This window comes from Prionailurus bengalensis, chromosome C1 (assembly GCF_016509475.1).
Source record: "Prionailurus bengalensis isolate Pbe53 chromosome C1, Fcat_Pben_1.1_paternal_pri, whole genome shotgun sequence".
In the NCBI taxonomy this organism is placed as follows: Eukaryota; Metazoa; Chordata; class Mammalia; order Carnivora; family Felidae; genus Prionailurus; species Prionailurus bengalensis.
Window position 1 is genome coordinate 30,160,141 of NC_057345.1, and position 19,470 is coordinate 30,179,610.

At 42.4% G+C, this 19,470-nt stretch overlaps 1 protein-coding gene and 1 long non-coding RNA gene across 2 annotated transcripts; one reads left to right on the plus strand and one right to left on the minus strand.

The window, feature by feature from the left end:
- Nucleotides 1-5,414: 5,414 nt before the first annotated feature.
- On the minus strand, nt 5,415-6,931 carry LOC122480322. Its single transcript, XR_006296553.1, has 2 exons — nt 6,833-6,931; nt 5,415-5,643 (listed from the first exon to the last, which is right to left on the minus strand). It is a non-coding gene; the product is annotated as an uncharacterized LOC122480322 (long non-coding RNA).
- Nucleotides 6,932-7,031: 100 nt separating this feature from the next.
- Nucleotides 7,032-18,588, plus strand: AKIRIN1 (akirin 1). Its single transcript, XM_043574552.1, has 5 exons — nt 7,032-7,506; nt 12,285-12,425; nt 14,995-15,129; nt 16,328-16,399; nt 17,055-18,588. Exons 1-5 carry the CDS (start codon nt 7,287-7,289, stop codon nt 17,063-17,065), a joined length of 579 nt encoding a protein of 192 aa, XP_043430487.1. The 5' UTR covers nt 7,032-7,286; the 3' UTR covers nt 17,066-18,588.
- The last annotated feature ends 882 nt before the right edge of the window (nt 18,589-19,470 follow it).

Below are 19,470 nucleotides of genomic sequence, written 5' to 3' on the forward strand. Positions count from 1 at the left end.
AATTTTTGAGTTCTCCCATAATTTTCCATTTTATTTGTGATTTTCTTTCCCTATGCTTATATTACCCATATATTTTTCTAATATATAAAAATACCAACTATTTGCCTTACAGAGATACTTTCTCGCCCCTTCGTTTCCTTCCCTTCTCCCCAAAAGATAAGATCTTTTAGAACACTTTTATTTCCCCATTCTCCACTCACATGAAAACTTTAGATGGATTTTACCACTTCTTTCCTGACTCCCACTCCAATTCCTAGGTCTTGCTCAGATAATTTGGTATTTGTTTCAGGCTATTTTTTTTTCAGGCTATTATTAGAATTTCCTGGGGTGCCTGGCTGACCCAGTTGGTAGAGCATGTGACTCAATCTCAGGGTTGTGAGTTCGAGTCTCATGGTGGGTGTAGAGATTACTTAACAATTAAAAAAAAAATACAGTGATAGACATTGAGGAGGGCACTTGTTGGGATGAGCACTGGGTGTTGTATGTAAGCGATGAACCACAGGAATCTACCCCAAAATCCAAGAGCACACTTAACACACTGTATGTTTGCCAATTTAACAATAAATTATATTTTATAATTTTTTTTAATGTTTATTTATTTTTGAGACAGGGAGAGACAACATGAACGGGAGAGGGTCAGAGAGAGAGGGAAACACAGAATCCGAAACAGGCTCCAGGCTCTGAGCCATCAGCACAGAGCCCGACGCGGGGCTTGAACTCACAGACCACGAGATCATGACCTGAGCCGAAGTCGGACGCTTAACCGACTGCGCCACCCAGGCGCCCCTATTTTATAATTTTTTAATAAAAAAAAGAGTTCAGGGTGCCTGGGTGGCGCAGTCGGTTAAGCGTCCGACTTCAGCCAGGTCACGATCTTGCGGTCCGGGAGTTTGAGCCCCGCGTCAGGCTCTGGGCTGATGGCTTGGAGCCTGGAGCCTGCTTCCGATTCTGTGTCTCCCTCTCTCTCTGCCCCTCCCCCATTCATGCTCTGTCTCTCTCTGTCCCAAAAATAAATAAACATTGAAAAAAAAATTTTTTTAAATAATAATAAAAATAATAAAAAATAAATAAAAAAAGAGTTCACTTTGCAGTATGTTTCTTCAATCTTAATATGTTTTTAGCCTTTATATTACACAGTTCCTGATAGTTTATTAATAGCCAGTGGATATATATTTCCAGGTAGTCTATTAGTATCCAATGGATCACCAATGGATACTGTTAGACGAGGGAGTTCATGGCACACAAAACATGGCTAAGAGGAGCTCAGTCAGCAAAGCATGTGACTCTTGATCACAGGGGTTGTAAGTTTGAGCCCCACAATGGGCATAGAAATTACTTAAAAATAAAATCTTGGGGTGCCTGGGTAGCTCAATCAGTTAAGCATGTGACTTGGGCTCAGGTCATGATCTCATGGTGAGTGTGAGCCCCTGAGTCAGGTTCTCTGCTGTCATTGCAGAGCCTGATTCCAATCCTCTGTCTCCCTCTCTCTGCCCCTCCCCCTCACTCATGTATGTGTGTGTGTGTGTGTGTGTGTGTGCACGCACGCACGCGCACGCTCTCTCTCTCTCTCTCTCTCAAAAAATAAATAAACATTAAAAAATAAATAAATAGGGTGCCTGGGTGGCTCAGTCAGTTGACTGCCTGGCTCTTGATTTCAGCCAGGTCATGATCTCACGGTTGGTAGGTTCAAGCCCTGTATGAGGCTCTGCCCTTACAATGCAGAGCCTACTTGGAATTCTCTCTCTCTCTCTTTCTCTCTCTCTCTCCCTCTCTCTCTTTCCTCCTCCCCTTCTCTGTCTCTCTCAAAATAAATAAACTTTATTTTAAAAAGTAAATAAATTTTTTTTAATTTTTTTTAAATTTTTTTTTAACATTTTATTTATTTTTGAGACAGGGAGAGACAGAGCATGAACAGGGGAGGGTCAGAGAGAGGGAGACACAGAATCTGAAACAGGCTCCAGACTCTGAGCTGTCAGCACAGAGCCCGACGCGGGGCTCGAACTCATGGACCGTGAGATCATGACCTGAGCCGAAGTCGGCCGCTTAACCGACTGAACCACCCAGGCGCCCCAAAAGTAAATAAATTTTTTACATGTATTTATTTTGAGAGACAGAGAGTGTGTGTGTGTGTGTGTGCGCGCACACGTGCAATGAGGTGGGGAGAGGGACAGAGAGAGAAAGCGAGAGAGAGAATCCCAAGTTGAGCATGGAGCCTGATCTCATGATATCATGACTGTGAGATCGTGACTTGAGCCAAAATCAAGACCCAGTCACTCAACCGAGACATCCAGGCACCCCTAAAAATAAAATCTTTTTAAAAAATGGCCAAGAAAAAAAAATGGCCAAGAATTCCTACCCTAGAGAATCCCAGCTGCCCTTGTAACTTCAATTATCATTTCTACACTAATGACTCTAATTTTTCTCTGGCCCAGACTTCTGAATCCCAGACCCACAGAGTTATACACACACTCTCCACTTGAGAATCACACGTGATGCTTTAAAGGAAACTCTAACTCAACATATCCCAAACTACACATTTCTTCCCCTATACTTACCTGATAAAAACTTTCTCGGAAAATGGCACTGGGAAAGCTAGAAGCTTAGGAGTCATACCTGAGTCCTCATCTCGGTCACCTCCGTGCCTAATCCTCACCAACATCTGTTCATTTTACTGTTATTTTTATTATTTTTATTTTTCTAAGTTTATTTATTTATTTTGAAGGAGAGAGCACAAGCAGGGGAGGAAGTGAGAGAGGGAGAGAGAGAGAGAGAGAGAGAGAGAGAGAGAGAGAATCCCAAGCATGCCCCACTCTGTCAGCACAGAGCCTGAGGCAGGGCTAGATTCCAGACTGTGAGATCCTGACCTGAGCTGAAATCAAGAGTCGGTCACTTAACTGACTGAGCCACCCAGAAACCCTTATTTTTAATATTTTTTTAAAGTTCATTTGTTTTTCTTAGGGATCTCTGCACCCAACATAGGACTTGAACTCATGACCCTAAGATCAAGAGTTGCATACTCTTCTGACCTAGCCAGCGAGGCATCCCTATTTTATTTTTCTTAAGTAGGCTCTGTGCCTGATATGGGGCTTGAACTCAGGACCCTGAGATCAAGAGTCTCCTGCTCTACCTACTGAACCAGCCAGGTGCCCTTGTTCATTTTATCTTCTGAACTTTTCTCAAATCAGTCCACTTCTCTCCATAGCTTGGAGATCATTGGTGACTTTACCTGTTTTAGTGGAATGGGAGGGGCAGAAATCAGACTGATGTGGGTTGGTGCTTGGTGGGTAGGAAGCATGTAAAAGAAGACAGCAAATATAGACAACTCTTGAAAACTTTAGGCAAAGAATTCTGGAAGATTTTGAAGATGGTATCCTTCTTTCCTTTCACTCCCATCCCCAACTTTAGTCCAGCCATGCTCCTGGGTCAGACAATTACTGGCACCAGTAAACAGAGCCCAAAACCTATTACTGAGCGTTCACAGGGTGAATTAGCAAAGAAATACCCGCAGGTGGGGATATGAAAGAATTTGCCGGGACGTAAAAGATTCCTTGTAATATTATAAATTTTTTTTTAACATTTACTTATTTTTGAGACAGAGAGAGACAGAGCATGAACGGGGGAGGGGCAGAGAGAGAGGGAGACACAGAATCGGAAGCAGGTTCCACGCTCCGAGCCGTCAGCCCAGAGCCCGACGCGGGGCTTGAACTCACGGACCGCGAGATCGTGACCTGAGCCGAAGTCGGATGCTCAACTGACTGAGCCACCCAGGCGCCCCTCCTTGTGATATTATAAAACTAATACTGCAAGGCATGAAAATGGGCAGATAAAATAACCTTTTTACTGATTTCCATCCATCCCTGCTCTCCTTCAACCGGTTCTCAACACAGCTGCTAGGAATCTTTTCAAATGTAAATCTGATCATACTTAAACTCTTTTGTTCCCACCACAACCCCTGAAGTGGCTTCTCACTGCTCTTAAGATAAAGGTAAAACAGGGGCGCCTGGGTGGCTCAGTCGGTTAAGTGTCCGACTTCAGCCAGGTCACGATCTCGTGGTCCGTGAGTTCAAGCCCCGCGTCGGGCTCTGGGCTGATGGCTCGGAGCCTGGAGCCTGTTTCCGATTCTGTGTCTCCCTCTCTCTCTGCCCCTCCCCCGTTCATGCTCTGTCTCTCTCTGTCCCAAAAATAAATAAACGTTGAAAAAAAAATTAAAAAAAAAAAAGATAAAGGTAAAACATCTCTGGGCCGCCAATGGGGCATTAAATGATCAGGCTCCTGTCTTCCTCATCAGTTTATTTCCTGACTCTCTGCATTCATGCTCTGTACCACAGCCACTTGAGCCTTCTTTTGGTTCTTCAAATACATCATGGTCTTTTTTATAACAAGATATTGGATATGCTGTTCCTTCAGCTTTGGATGTTCCCAACCTGTCTTTGCTTAGTTGATTCCTAGCTCAAATATCCCTTCTTCAGGGAAGTCTTCATTACTCTCCAAGATTGGTTAAGATGTCCGATGTACTCTCTCATGATATTCTCTCCTTTTCCTTCATAATCCTTGTCACACTTTGTGATTATATATTTGTTGTTGTGATGATTTGAGTAATGTCTGCCATCTCCAACAGGCTGGAAGCCCTAGGAACCGTGTCTCTTTTCATATCATAGAAGCCTCCACCATGATAGCATAGTGCTGGTAATTAGTAATGTGTGTGTATGTGTGTGCATGTGTATGACTGGTCAAGTGACTGGATATGCAAAGCAATGTAGACCTGGACTGTGGTGACCTCATGAGACACCACACTGGGTGGCCGTCAGAGTACCCCATCTGCGTCCCTCAAGGATATCTCTCTGTTTGGGCCACTGTCAACTGCAACTTATAATAGGATATACCACCTACTTGTTTGGTTTCTGAATCATCTGAATCCACCCTCATTCAGCAAGGTGGACTATCAACTTTCAGGGACAGACAGAACAGCCCCGAAATAATTACCATTTATTCATTCGACCAATATTTATTCTGTGCCTACCCCTACTGTATTTAAACACTGTGCTGGGGTGGGGAAACACAGATGAATGAGGCCTGCTTATTATTCTCAAGGAATTTATAGTTTTGATGCACAAATATGTAAACAAATTATAACTTCCTGTTTTAAAACACTAATCTTACAAGGCACGCTCAAAGTTTTAAAGGATCACAGAGAAGAGACTGATTATCAAAGCATTCAGCAAAACCCTAGCTAGAAAAAGTGCTGTTAATGATGACTCAGGGGACACACTTTTTAAACATTCTAAGCTCTAACTTTGGACCAGTTTAGACCACAGAAAACAATTTACTAGGACACATTAGACAAGCCCCTTAAAAAATAACCATCACTAGGTTGTTTTTATGTCCTTGGCTTTTATTTGGCATAACAAGAAATGTCTGTTTGAATCTTGCTTTTGCATTTATTGTTCAAATCTTGATTACTTTATTATATCATTCACTGGTTCCCAATAAGGTCGAATGAGCAACTACCTTCAGAATTAGAATTTTTAGGGGTGTCTGGGTGGCTGTTGTTTGAACGTCTAGCTCTGGATCTCAGCTCAGATCTTGATCTCAGGGTGGTGAGCTTGAGCCCCGCAAGGGGCTTCACACTGGAGGTGAAGTTGACTTTAAAAAAAAAAAAAAAAAAAAGAATATTTAGCTATGGCAAAAAAATCTATGGTCTGTCTTCTCTGATGCACTAATTCCTTTTAGATGCCATGTACTATGTTTTCATTTTTGCCCTGGCAGGCAGGAAGCTCAGAACTAAGTTTCAAATTCAGTCACAGACATGTTTAACTTCAGGCTGATTGCGATCTCTTTTTAGTTTGGCCCTAATGTTTTATTTCTAGTTTTCTAGCTTATGGTAAACCTTCCTTATGTCTTTAGAGAAAGAGATGGGATAAAATATAACATCTGTTATGCTCAGTCATCTTAGAAGTATTTCTGCTATTTGTCAAAGATAAATTAAAAAAAAAACCACTTAGCCTATGTTTGGATCTTGAGAAAAGCAACAGAATAAGGACAACGAATGGGACTGAGGTAGCATGCCCATATTTTCCAACTCAAATTTTGGGGCACATTGATCTGGCATCTGGCTGGCCTGTTAGAAAAGAGTATCTGAAACTTGGGACCATTTTCTGGAAAACCCCAGGCTATGTTGAAGCAGACAGGAGGTATGGCCATTATTTAATGTATATGAATATTTATAGGAAGGTTTTAACCTTTTTTGGATCAGAGCTTCTTTGGTGAACAGTTGAAAGCATTTGACCTGCTTCCCAGTAATACATAAGCATATTCAGTTTCTGAAAGCGAAACCCTCTTGTTATCTATGTGCCTTTCCAGAATTTATCAAAAGCACTTTACAGCTGCCACTGCTGTAAAGAATTCTCATGGCCCTGAGGAAGCACCGAGCTGCCAGGTCAGATGCGGAGAGACTGGCAAATGAGTAACCAGCTTAAGTTCTTAATACTCTGACACCATTCTAGGATGATTTAAGCCAATGGGTTTTGTTTGTTTTTAACTATTTTGAGTAGCAGACCCCTTTGATGAGCTGAAGATATGGGTCACGTATTCCAAAACACACACACACACACACACAATTTTGTACACAATCTCATGGGATTGGTGGACTTCCTAACGTCCATCCTCAGGTCTCAAGTCATGCTTAAGTGAAGACTTCCTGGACTCGGGAATGCCCTTGAAGACCTTTCAGAAGGCCCCTCTCTTCCATTATGGGGACTAGAGCGGCCTAGATAGGTTTAAGTAGAAGGACGTTTACCGGACTCGGAGACACCCGACCCCCGCGCCCTCTCACCGGCCACTCCGAGCTCTCCCCTCCCCCACGCCCCTGCCGCGCAGGTGCGAAGAGCTAAGGGGCCACCCCGCCGCGACGGCTCGAGGAACTGTGGGGGGACGCCGGGTGGGGGTGGGGGATGATGGGACCCCGCGAGGGGCGGAGGCGGGGGCGGGGGCCTTCCCGAGGTTGCTTGGCGACCCGGCTCTCCGCCCAGACTGTTCCATTTCCTCAGCGGGAGGCGCCGGGGGCCGGAACGTGGCTGACGGGCCTCCCAGAGCGGACCTCTTCCGGCTTTTCCCCCTCTGCCGGGCGGTGGCCAGGGCCCGTGACGTCACAGGAGGCGGGGCCAGCGCCGCTGCCGGGTGCTGAAGGCGCCATTGGAGCCGGCTTGGCTTGCGAGCACTGCTGAGGAGCCGGAGGTTGGCCTGCAGTTGCCTCCGCGTCCGCTCCTGGTCCCTGGCCCCTCGGCGGCATGGCGTGCGGGGCGACGTTGAAGCGGCCCATGGAGTTCGAGGCGGCGCTGCTGAGCCCTGGTTCCCCGAAGCGGAGGCGCTGCGCCCCTCTGCCCGGCCCCACTCCGGGCCTCAGGCCCCCGGACGCCGAGCCGCCGCCGCTGCTCCAGACGCAGACCCCACCGCCGACTCTGCAGCAGCCCGCCCCGCCCGGGAGCGAGCGGCGCCTTCCAACACCGGGTAACCTGCGCTGCGGGCTTGGCAGGAAGCCAGGCCCAGGCATTTTGGGGGGGGGGGGGCGGCTCTGGGCGCTGGGCTCATTCACCCACAGACCCCCTCTTTGCCCTCGGAAACGGGAACTGGGGTGCGCTGGGCCTTGTCGCTTCCGGGGATGGGAGACATCCGGGAGGGGTGGTGGGGCCACAGTGTCCGTTTTCGGTTTTCCTGGGGCTGGAGAGACTAGAGGGGTGGGCAGAGGAAGATGGGGATATCCCTGGCCGCTCCGGGCCCTTCCCGTGCGCGAAGCCCCTCCTGCCTTCGCTGCCCGGGCCTGCACAGAGCCGCCCAGCAGATCCAGTGGGCCATGGAAAATGGGATTCTCCTCACGAAGCCGGCCTTGAGGGTGGGGGTTGGGGGCGGGTTCCTGGGAAGGGGCCTGAGTGCGTGCTGTTCACTGTACTGTAGCTTGGAGGGAGACCTGATTTCCTGAAGTCTTTAGGGACCGGAGGCCGTCGCAGAAGTCATGGAATCCGATTGGAACCTATTTCTAAGGGACTGGCCGTGTTTTTTCTAATTGTATGGCTATTGTCTTGTACCATATATGGCTTGAAATCGGTAGGTCGTTAGCTAGAATTTGTTTGAGAATCCTTAAACATACAGAGATTCCAGAAGCAGGAATTCAACTATCCGTAACAGAGGCTCTCTTTCAGTCAGGATTCCACATTGGCCAGGGAAAGGGAAGAGCTAGTGTGACTGTAAAGTTAGGACAACCCCTCTCCTCCCCCGCCCCCCCCCCCAACCGTTGTGCAGGAATAGAGGGGAAAGTGCATCAGAATTAATATGTAGCAGTTTTAAAGGGCTCCCGGAGATGGGGGAGGGTCCTCAGAACTGGACTTGAGCAAAGTTATTTCTTTGTGTGTGTTTTTCTATTCCTCAAGCATGAGCAAAACCTTAGGACCGCCTTAATGTCATTCTTTCCTTACCCCTTTTCAGTTACCGATGCCTTTGGGCTTTATTTCCTTTTTCCTCTGCATCTCCATAATGCAGATTTCAGGCCCTCATCCTCTCACAAGATTCCTGCAGTTGCCAGGCAAGCTCTCCTAGACACTGCATCTCTCTCACGTTCACCTTTTCTTTATCCTGGCATTCAAAGGATTTATCAGCTATGTCTTACCTAGACTTCAACACATTTTTTTCTTCCAAACTATGCTTTTGCTCCGTTTTAAGTCTTCCATCCATTACCTGACTGTCCTTGCCCCACAAGGAACTCTGTTACACTTTAAATTCCCTGATCACTTACTATTTGGAAAGCCCTATGTACTGAAGGAGATAATGTTTGCAAAAGTTTTTTTGTGAAGAGTCCTTCAAAATCAGGGGACAAAAATGCCCACTTGAAGTGATATTTTTTGTTCTGCTGTTCCTACAGACACCAAGAATAGTCTGGATTTCTCTTCTGCAAAATAGAATTAATTTCTGGATCTCTCTTCTGCAAAATATAATTAATACTTGCCCTGTCTTCATGGATTTTATGCAAATATCTTATTTCTTCTAATACTACCCTTTAGACTAATTCTCCTGTAGTTCACATTACAGCAACTGTTTAGTAAATGATTATGGAATGCCTTTGGAAGCTTCAGTGTTGCAGAGTGCAGTAATGGGAGTCCATTTTTATCTTAAATTTTAGTTTTTGCATAGATCATGCAAACTACCTTCTTGGCAACTTATATTAAAATATCTTACTTAAAATATTTATTTGCAAAGATCAGTTAAATTCCTTAATGCTCATTGGAGTATGGTTCTGTCATGAAAGAAAGTATGAATGATTGATTATATGATGCTTTGGCTTAAGTGAAAGATGCCTTCTGGACTGAAAAGGAAGAATGGGGGGAGGAAATTTTAAGTTTTTATTTATTTATTTTGAGAGAGAGAGAGAGAGAGAGACAGCAAGTGAGGGAGGGGCAGAGAGAGAGAGGGAGAGAGAATCCCAAGCAGGCTCCTCACTGTCAGCATGAAGCCTGATGTGGGGCTTGAACTCAAGAACTGTGAGATCATGACCTGAGCCAAAACCAAGAGTTGGACCCTTAACTGACTGAGCCACCCAGGCACTCCTGCTTCACTTTAAAGAAAAGATAAGGGGCGCCTGGGTGGCACAGTCGGTTAAGCGTCCGACTTCAGCCAGGTCACGATCTCGCGGTCCGGGAGTTCGAGCCCCGCGTCAGGCTCTGGGCTGATGGCTCAGAGCCTGGAGCCTGTTTCCGATTCTGTGTCTCCCTCTCTCTCTGCCCCTCCCCCGTTCATGCTCTGTCTCTCTCTGTCCCAAAAATAAATAAACATTGAAAAAAAAAATTAAAAAAAAAAAAAAGAAAAGATAAGTGTCATAGCACTTTTTGTGGAAAAGGCACATAAAATTAAGTCTTTTATTGCTTAAATGAGCTAGGTGGATACCAGACATAGGAGGGTGTTGCTAACCTGTAAACATGGAGTGAGTCTAGGTGCAGAGCAATTAATTGATCAAGACTTGAGAGTTGGAGAGTAAATATTCAGATTGAGGTAGCATTTTAGCTGGGTCTTTTTTTTTTTTTTTTTTTTAATGTTTACTCATTTTTGAGAGAGAGACCGAGCATGAGCGGGGGAGGAACAGAGAGAGGGACACAGAATCCGAAGCAGGCAGGCTCCAGGCTCTGAGCTCTCAGCACAGAGTCCAGTGGGGACTTGAACCCGCAAGCCTTGAGATCATGACCTGAGCTGAGGTTGGACGCTCAACCGACTGAGCCACCCAGGCGCCCCTCAGCTGGGTCTTGAATAATGTTGGGAAAAGAAAGATACCCACATTTCAAACAAAGGGAAACTGAGCAAAGGCCAGAAAACGTACAAATTAAGGATAATGTAATGCAACTGGGTTATAGTGGGAGATGGAACTGGAAACATAACTTGGGGCCAAGTCTGGGAAGGCATGGAATTCCATGATAAGAGTTTGGATTTTGGTCTGTAGCAGCTAGGAATCACTGTAGAATTTTGAGGATGGGCTTAGTCTGATATAACTTGGAAGCATAACCTCAAATAATAATAGGAGGCAAGAATTAAAGTTAACTATCCACTGTTGTTTTTTTTTTTTAATGTTTATGTATTTTGAGAGAGAGAGAGAGAGAGAGAGAGAAAATCCCAAGCAGGCCCTGTGCTGTCAACACAGCCCGCTGCAGGCTCGATCTCATGAACTGTGACATCATGACCTGAGCCAAAATCAGCAGTCTGATGCTTAACTGACTAAGCCACCCAGATGTCCCTAAAGTTAACCATCCGCTGTTAAAAAGAAGTTTGCATTTTCTTTTTTTTTTAAGTGGCCGCCTTGGAGAGAAAATCACATCTACTTCCTTATTTTTCTTCTCTGCATGCCGTGTTTCAATTCTTGGATATGCTAGTCCTTTAACCAGCCTAAAAGTTGTATCTTTCCATTTCTTCACTTTGCCATACAGGAGGCACTTAGAGGTTTATCAAAGACCTTCTGTTCTCATGAGCATTGTCCTCATACTTGTCCTTTCTTGTTTCAAGTCTTCACAGTTCCTTACATCCTTGTATTGAATCTGGCAAGTATATGCTGGAGAATAATACGTTCTAAAGATGAAGTGAAATCTTAATAAATTCAGGGGACTTTAAAATATGAACTTCATAGCATTTTTAAAGGAAAGTTTTGCTAATCCTACATTGTGTGTTTAGGCTGAGGGTTAGTGAATTTAGCCGCATGTAGAGCTACTTTAAGTTTGTGTCAATTCCTGGGCTGTATGTACTGTCACTTGTTATTAGAAGATTATTAAAATCTTTGATTTTGATTTTCAAAACTTTATCAGGTAGGCATTTAACATTTATATTGAAGAACTAGGCTAAAGATCCTGAATGACTTTTCCAAGGTCATAGTCACATAGCTAGGAAGAAGCAAAATGGCATTATTAACACTTAATCTCATTTAAAAAATAAAATTATAGCAGAGTATACATTAGAATAACATGAGTAGGGTGGCGATATGATTTTCTGGGTTTTGTGTTTGATAAAGAGGCTTTGTTATCTGGAAAGTGGATACATATTCTACCACAAAAACGAAAAACTTGAAAACCACCTCCTTCCAGACTCTTTGTTGTCTCTAGGAATGTACTTGAAAGTGAATTTGTGTGTCCTGGATTCCCTTCAATAGCATTAGCAAATTTGGTTCAGGACTGCTTTGACTCAGAACAGTAATCTGAATCCTATCAAATATTGCCTCCTAGGATCAGAAAGTTCTTTTCTAAGCCCTGATCATCAATTCCAAATAGTACATCTCAGGTCTTCCCATGGTCTGTGTCTGGGATTTCTGGTGTCCTCTCACCCAAAGATCTTGAGTCCCAATTGGGGCAAGAGTTTCATTTTTAGAAGGCCTGTGTAAGAGAATCCCCCTAATATGCTAGTTTGTAAAATTGTGCAGCTTAATGGAGATGAAAAGTAGCTCCTTGTTAGGTGAAGGATGAGTTTTTTTTTATTTTGCTGTAAGTTGTACTCGTTAATCCTACAGCAAACAGCAGATCTGGTCTTCACTGTCACAGGAAGACAAGCAAAGGGAACTATCTGGGAGGCTTATGCTAAAATAGCTGCTCTTCTGTGTATTGTTAAAATAGCAGTAAGAGGGCATACTGTGGGAGTTCTAGGAGGAGTACTTTATTCAGTATCGACATTTTTCTTGCTAATATTAATAACATGGGGGAAGAGACAAGAAGTTTGAAGAAATGGCACAATAAAGTGAATGCTCAAAAAGTGTGTTTCTTTTTTCTTAGAACAAATTTTTCAGAACATAAAACAAGAATATAGTCGTTATCAGAGGTGGAGACAATTAGAAGTTGTTCTTAATCAGAGTGAAGCTTGTACTTCGGAAAGTCAGCCTCATTCTACAGCACTCACAGCACCTAGTTCTCCAGGTAAGCGAGTATTAATGTGGACAGACCATTTAAGAGTTTGTAAATGGGAAAAAAAAAACGGTAAATGCTACTTCAAATGATGGTTTCCTAATCCAGAATTGATTTCATCTAAAGCAATAAAATTGGTACAATGTATGCACTATATTACTACTTATAAATAGTTTTGAAACCATAGAGTCATGAAATTGGAAAAAAACCTTAGGTTGATTTGATTTGGCTTCTTTCATCCACCCAGTGCAGAAGTACCCTCTGTAACTGCAGTGTCTAATATCATAGTCATTACATTAGCCACATGTGGCTGTTTAGATTTTAGTTAATTAAAATTTAATAAAATTTTATCATGTAGTTTCTTGGATGCAGTAGCCACATTTCAATTGCCGAGTAGCCACATGTAGTTCTAGTATTAGCACAACTATGGGACATTTCCATCGCTGCACAAGTTTGTGTGACAGCACTGCCCTATAACATTGACAGGTGGTCAGAGAGGATGTGCTCAAAAATAGAATCTCAGGGTTGGAGAATCTTCATGGTCACATAGTTCAACCATCAGTCTTGCCTGCCATATCCCTGCAAATAGTTAACAGGCTAGTGTTCAAACATCTCCATTGGTGGTAAACTGTGTCCTTTTTTTTTTTTTTTTTTTTTTTTTTTTAATTTTTTTTTTTCAACGTTTATTTATTTTTGGGACAGAGAGAGACAGAGCATGAACGGGGGAGGGGCAGAGAGAGAGGGAGACACAGAATCGGAAACAGGCTCCAGGCTCTGAGCCATCAGCCCAGAGCCTGACGCGGGGCTCAAACTCACGGACTGTGAGATCGTGACCTGGCTGAAATCGGACGCTTAACCGACTGTGCCACCCAGGCGCCCCAACTCTGTCCTTTTAACAGTAAAGGAGTTTTTCCTCACAAAGTATTCTACTTTTTAATAGTTCTGAGAGTTAAAGATTACCTTTATTAAAAATCGTCTCCTTACAGAACACAAATTGTGTTGACCAGGACCTAGGGAGAGAGAGGAATAAGAGGGGAAAAGCTTAATAGGTAAGGGGTGTTTCTTTCGTGTGGTGGAAATAGTTTGAAACTAGATAAATGTTGTCCCAAAATTGTTACTAAATGACACTGAATTGTTCACTTTAAAATGGTTCATTTTATGTGAATTTCACCTCAAATAATTTTTGTCTTATAACCCAAAGGTTCTCAGAACACCCTTTTAAATTGCTCTTGTACATTCATGAGTGGCAGAATTTTCTTTTTCTTTTTTTTTAATGTTTAATTATTTTTGAGAGAGACAGAGAGGGTGCAAGCCGGGGAGGGGCAGAGAGAGAGGGAGACACAGAATCTGAAGTAGGCTCAGGCTCTGAGCTGTCAGCACAGAACCTGACGTGGGGCTCAAACCCACAAACCCCAAGATCATGACTTGAACCAAAGTTGGACGTTCAATGGACTGAGCTACCCAGGTGCCCCATGAGTGGTAGACCTTTCAGTGGTAATAGTTAGCAGGTCTGTCTTTAATTTTCTTTTGAGATTTTAGTAATAGAATTTTGAAGTAATAGAATATGTTATGGGTGCAGGAAAACAATACAGTGATGCCTGGGTAGAACTTTTGGTCAGGTTTCATTTGTAGAGAAGAAATTTTGGTTTTGATTTAAGTAAAAACGACTTGTGTCAGAGTGTTAAATGGCTCATAGATTAAGTGGGCTGAAGAAACTGATTCTAGGCAAAACTCATAACTGGGCTACCAAAGGAGCTGCTGTTTTTCCCAGGATCAGGAACCCAATTTCCATGTTTTCTAGCATTCCAGTGGATGTTTTGGTTTCTAACTCCATCTTAAGAACATTTCACTCTTCTCTTCCTAGATTCAAAAGGGATCAAGGATGAGATATGTAGTGCTTAACTGTCTCCTTCATTCATATATCAGTGATTTTGCTAACATTTTTTCATAGTGGGCAAGTCACTTGGTCTCCTAAGCATCAGACTCCTAGCCATTTCTTTTCAGAGTCACCTGTAGAACTTAAAAGGTAGCCAGGCCCTAACCCAGAATTAAATCAGAACGTGTATCTTTTTGTAAATTCTATAGGTAATTATGATGCACTGCCTCACTTAAACAGAGGTCTAGATAATCTCCAAGGGTTTGGGTAGCTCTGTGAATCTGTTTTCTCTAATCCAGAGTAGAGGCTTTATATCAACTTTTCGTTCTTGTTCTTTACCAAGTGAGCATTGAATATGGGCTTACATTGTTCCTCCTGCTTCTCAATTTACCTTTGGCCTTACTTTGTAAAACTAATGGCAGAAGTTCAGAGAATTTTATGAAAATATTCCATGTAGAGTTGTGAAAAATAACGTTTTTCTAAACAGTTTTTGTACCTTAGGACTGTTTGCATAAAGTTACTAATTCTGAGCCTTAGAACTAGAGTGTACTGTTGAGACTGGATTTGTCTTGGGGCACCCAGCTGGATCAGTCGGTAGAGCATGCAACTTTTATTCTCGGGGTTGAGTTTGAGCTTCACATTGGGTGTAGAGATTACTTAAAATCTTACAAAAAAGAAACAAAACTAGGTTTGTCTTTTGGCCAGGTACCTCCTGGATGAAGAAGGACCAGCCCACCTTTACCCTCCGACAAGTTGGAATAATATGTGAGCGTCTCTTAAAAGACTACGAAGATAAAATTCGGGAGGAGTATGAGCAAATCCTCAATACCAAACTAGCAGGTAGGCTGAGGTAGCGGCTATGCCATTGTTAATAGGGTTCAGTAAATAAGGTTTAGTTAAATGGTAACTTAGAAAAAGAGCTGGACCTCATGTAAGAAGGTTTAATGAGTTGTGAATATTGTTACTCTCTGGTGATTCTAAACATTTCATTTATACTTTTATGGAAAGGCTTTTCATTTATATTTCTGAAATGAGATAAACTAAGCTTTTCTTATGAAAATTTTCCATGTAAATAAAGGTGCTAAGTAGATTATTTGGGTTAACCTCCTTATAGGTGGTTGGGAGGAGTGGAGTATAGTCCGTATATTCAGACTTCTGGTGGGAGTCACTTGGTGGATGTGGGAAGTCAGACATCCTGTGATTCCGAGGTCCATTAGAGTGAAGTTTGGAAAGCACAGCTCAGGTTAGAACAAAGGAGTTGATAGTGATGTCAACAAGTAGAGCCTTTTGTGAAAGGAAGATCTGAATCAGGAATACAAAGTAATACCCATGTAGTGAAAGGGGACAATGTTGTGATCAGAGAGGTTTTAGGCAACAACTTCTTCCTGTAACAGTATTATTTCCTAATCTGGTGACCTATACCACATGGTTCCTCAGAATGTTAGAAACTCTGCCTTATATTGAGAACTGTTAAACCAACTGTTGGTTTAACAACAAAGTTAAATGGGTTTCTTTATAGTTGAACTTCTTCGATCCTTTAACATACTAATAATGTATATTAGAAGCAGCTCCAATATATCATTTCTCTTCTGCCCTCACCCCCAAATCGTTCAGTTGACTCTGAGTCACTTCTCTGTTCATGGAGTTCCCCTTTATTTTTTTAATTAAATTAATTAATTTTTTAAAGTTTATTTTATATTTTTGAGAGAGCACATGCATAAGCAGCAGAGGAGCAGAGAGAATCCCAAGCAGTCTCCATGCGGTCAGTGTGGAGCCTGACATGGGACTCTATCTCACAAACTGAGATCATGACCTGAGTTGAAATCAAGAGTCGGACTATTATAGATGATTAGTGACCAAATGTAGGAGCCAGAGATTTGGCTCTGGGATCTAACAGGAACACCTAAGTGGCTGTTACAAAGGAGAGTCTGAGAGTAGATAACTTAAACTGGGAAGCTAGCTGTGATCCTGACATTTGATTCTTGAAAAACCAGGGGAGAATTTATTGTTATAGTATATACTGTCTTTCCCCTTACAGAACAATATGAATCTTTTGTGAAATTCACACATGATCAGATTATGCGACGATATGGGACAAGGCCAACAAGCTGTAAGTATTGTCAAGTTTTTCTTTGAATTTTCCAAGACTTCCAGGAGCAAGATCTTGATACTGAATACCTTGTCTCCTGAGAGCAAAACCCCTGTGAAGCTAAATATTAACTAACATTAAAAAAGAAAATGTCTAGCACTGTGTAAAGCCCTTTAAATCCTCATGGAGTTTATTTAATATACAGTAAGGGAGGAACTGTCATTAGCCCCATTTTATAGGTAAGGATAACACTTAAAGAGGTTAAATAATTTGTTCAAGCTCATAAAGCTAGTAGTTCAGCCAGGATTGAAACCTAGGTAGTCTCACTGCAATGCCAATCTGTGTGTTACCTGGCTTTTCCTGCAGAAAGATAGTTTGAATTGTTAATTTATGGAAGTTAGTTCCTTAAGGTAGCTTATCAAGTGTGTGGTCAGAATTTCTTAATTCTAGACATCTTGGAACTACTGGTTACTCAAAGCATAAAGTAATAAATAGCTGTATATCTAAACTGAAGCTGAGTCAGGTTTCTTAAATTCTGGAAAACTTAGGACCTTTTAAGTGTTGACTTGTGTCTTCGTGCCGTTTATCACATTTCCCATTGGTTAATATTTTTAAAAAGCATGACACTATATTTTTAGTTTTCTTAAACTCTTTTGTTTTTATTCCTAATTTATAGATGTGTCCTGAAGCTTTCTTGCATATCTGGGTACCAGGTTTGACCTCAAGAGATGGCTGCTGTACACTTTTTGCAACTGGTTTGGTATCACATTTCAGCTCCAACTTTGCATCCTGAGAACACTTAAACGTTTCTGCAGGTCCATTTTATACAACTTGAAAGACCTTAAAACTTTCTGGTTGCCACAAGCATATCTTTCTTTTCTGCTCATCCAATAAACAGCTGTGCCCTACTGTGATAGATTTTCCAAACAAAAATACCTGGAGCAGCAGTTTAGCAAAATATGCCCTCACTGGCACTCAGCAAATGGAGATTCCCCAAGCACAGTTCTGTAAGAAGTGTGTGTGTGAGTGTGTGTGAGAGTGTGTGTGTGTGTGTGTGTGTGTGTATTTTAAGTTATTATTTGTATTGTGCAAATTTTTTTGATCTTGGGGATTCTGGCTGTGAATTTGATGCACGACAATTATGGTTAAAAACATTTGCTTGGTCTACAGAAGATCATTAATGTTTTGTGACCATATAAGTTGTAATGGTGGATTGTTTTATGTGTAGGTATTATTGTTAAATACAGGGACTGTTTCCAGGCACAGAATATGAATCATAAGTTAGGATGGACATTAGATGTGATTATGATGACATAGCAAAGGTCTGTGGTCCTAGGTCTACAAATGCGTGGTGAGGAATTAGGACAAACTGGAGACGGGCCGTTTGACATGTGGACTCTGCCCAGCCGTGTTGAAAAATATTGACTCCAAGCCTTAAAATACCCACATGGAGTCTGTGCTCACCTCATTCACACAGAGAGCTCCCTGGACACTGAACCTCTAAAAAGAAAAAGTCTCCCCTGGAGCAGGAGCATCAGGGTTTTCTTGGGAGCACGACACAGGTGAGCGCGGGGCTGGGCCAGCCCCTGATGGCACTGCTACTTGGGAGGAGCCGCTTCGCCTTTGAATCGGTTATTACAAACAATTAGGATCCTTTGGTCAGGTTCCCCCAAATTCTTTTTAGGAGGTGACCACGTTCAACTGCTTGAGCTTTGTTTTGGCAACCCCCTGCCCAAAGTTGCTTACAGACTGTTCTTCACCTTGTTCCGAGACCGAGGAACAGAAAGTAGCCTCTGTTTTGAGGAGGTGGAAGTTAAGTATACATTTATTTTTTACTGTGACTTGTTCAGGACCACATTTTACAAAATGCCTTGTTTCCTTTATCATTGTTTCTGGAAAGGAGAGTTCTATTAAAATTGTTTTAGTTTGAATATAGAATAGTTTTATTAATTAGGGCTTATTTTGAAAAATTCTGAGTTTAATTCAAATGTACGCCAGTACCTTCCAAAGTAAGGTAATATTCAGAGACAGTCGTTCTGATCAGATGGCTTAGAGAAATTCTGGAATATTCATATTCGAAGATTCCTTATTAATGAATGTCTTTGACTTAAATCTAACCAAAAACTGCAACATTATTCTTTGTACATTTTCATTATATAGTGTTAACAAGCTTAGTTGCAAACAAATAAAATACTTAAGCTATTTGTTTACCTTGCCTTCTTAATACTGTGATAATGTTTATTAATTCAAATAATTTATGGGAGGCTGCTATAACCATTTCCCCAGTAAAACATTACATTTAAGATTTATAGACTTTTTAAAAAGCCCATTAGTGATCTTTTAATAATTAAAGCACTATTTTACTTCATATTTGAAGGGTAGTTTGTTTCATCTCTTCTTTTTCCAGGGTAGTTACTTGTTCCTGGAAGAGGAGCATAGCAGTGGCTGTCATGGGAGTGGCCTTACATTGGGTAGTCACACCAAAACAAGGGTAGGGCAGCCTTGGGAGCCATGAAAAGTCCTGAAAGGAGGACAGGAATAGGGAATACTGCTGCACTGAAGTATTGTTACAGAATCAGTGTAATCAGTGACATGCTTGCTCGCTCACTGTTGCAAGTGTCAGCCCCGTTCCCACTAAATACTTCTGGCTGGGAGGTAGGGTAAGTTTCTATAAGGAAACTGATAGACACTCTCACTGCACCCAGTGTTGTTAGGCTGTTACAGTATGGTTGCCCTTTGGGGCCGTAGGGTAAGACCACCATGGCTGGGTTTTAGAATCTCCTCAAAAGGGACTAGACATGTTTGTTTAGTGTTTTATCCAGAGAAGAGACAGTTCCTAGGACAGAAAATGAGGACCTATAATGTAGGCCTTAGAGTAGCAAAAGGAGTTTTTCTCCAGAGCTTGATTTCTAGAGCTTATTAAACATGGGCGTTGCCAGGTAGGGAAGCGTCTTTGTCCCATGGTGGTAGGTCAGTGTCCAGGGAAGAAGTTGATCTACAGAGATCTATAACAATCGGCCAAGACCTGTGGTCTCAGAACAGCCATATCTACTGAGCTAGTTAAAATTTTTGGTTTTAATTCCATTTGTTAC

Bases quoted from the DNA above. Each gene is read 5' to 3' on its own strand.
- AKIRIN1 (XM_043574552.1), top strand. From the start codon at position 7,287: ATGGCGTGCGGGGCGACGTTGAAGCGGCCCATGGAGTTCGAGGCGGCG. The intron at 12,426-14,994 runs GTAAGCGAGTAT...TCTTTTGGCCAG, and splicing joins CACAGCACCTAGTTCTCCAG to GTACCTCCTGGATGAAGAAG. The intron at 15,130-16,327 runs GTAGGCTGAGGT...TTCCCCTTACAG, and splicing joins CCTCAATACCAAACTAGCAG to AACAATATGAATCTTTTGTG.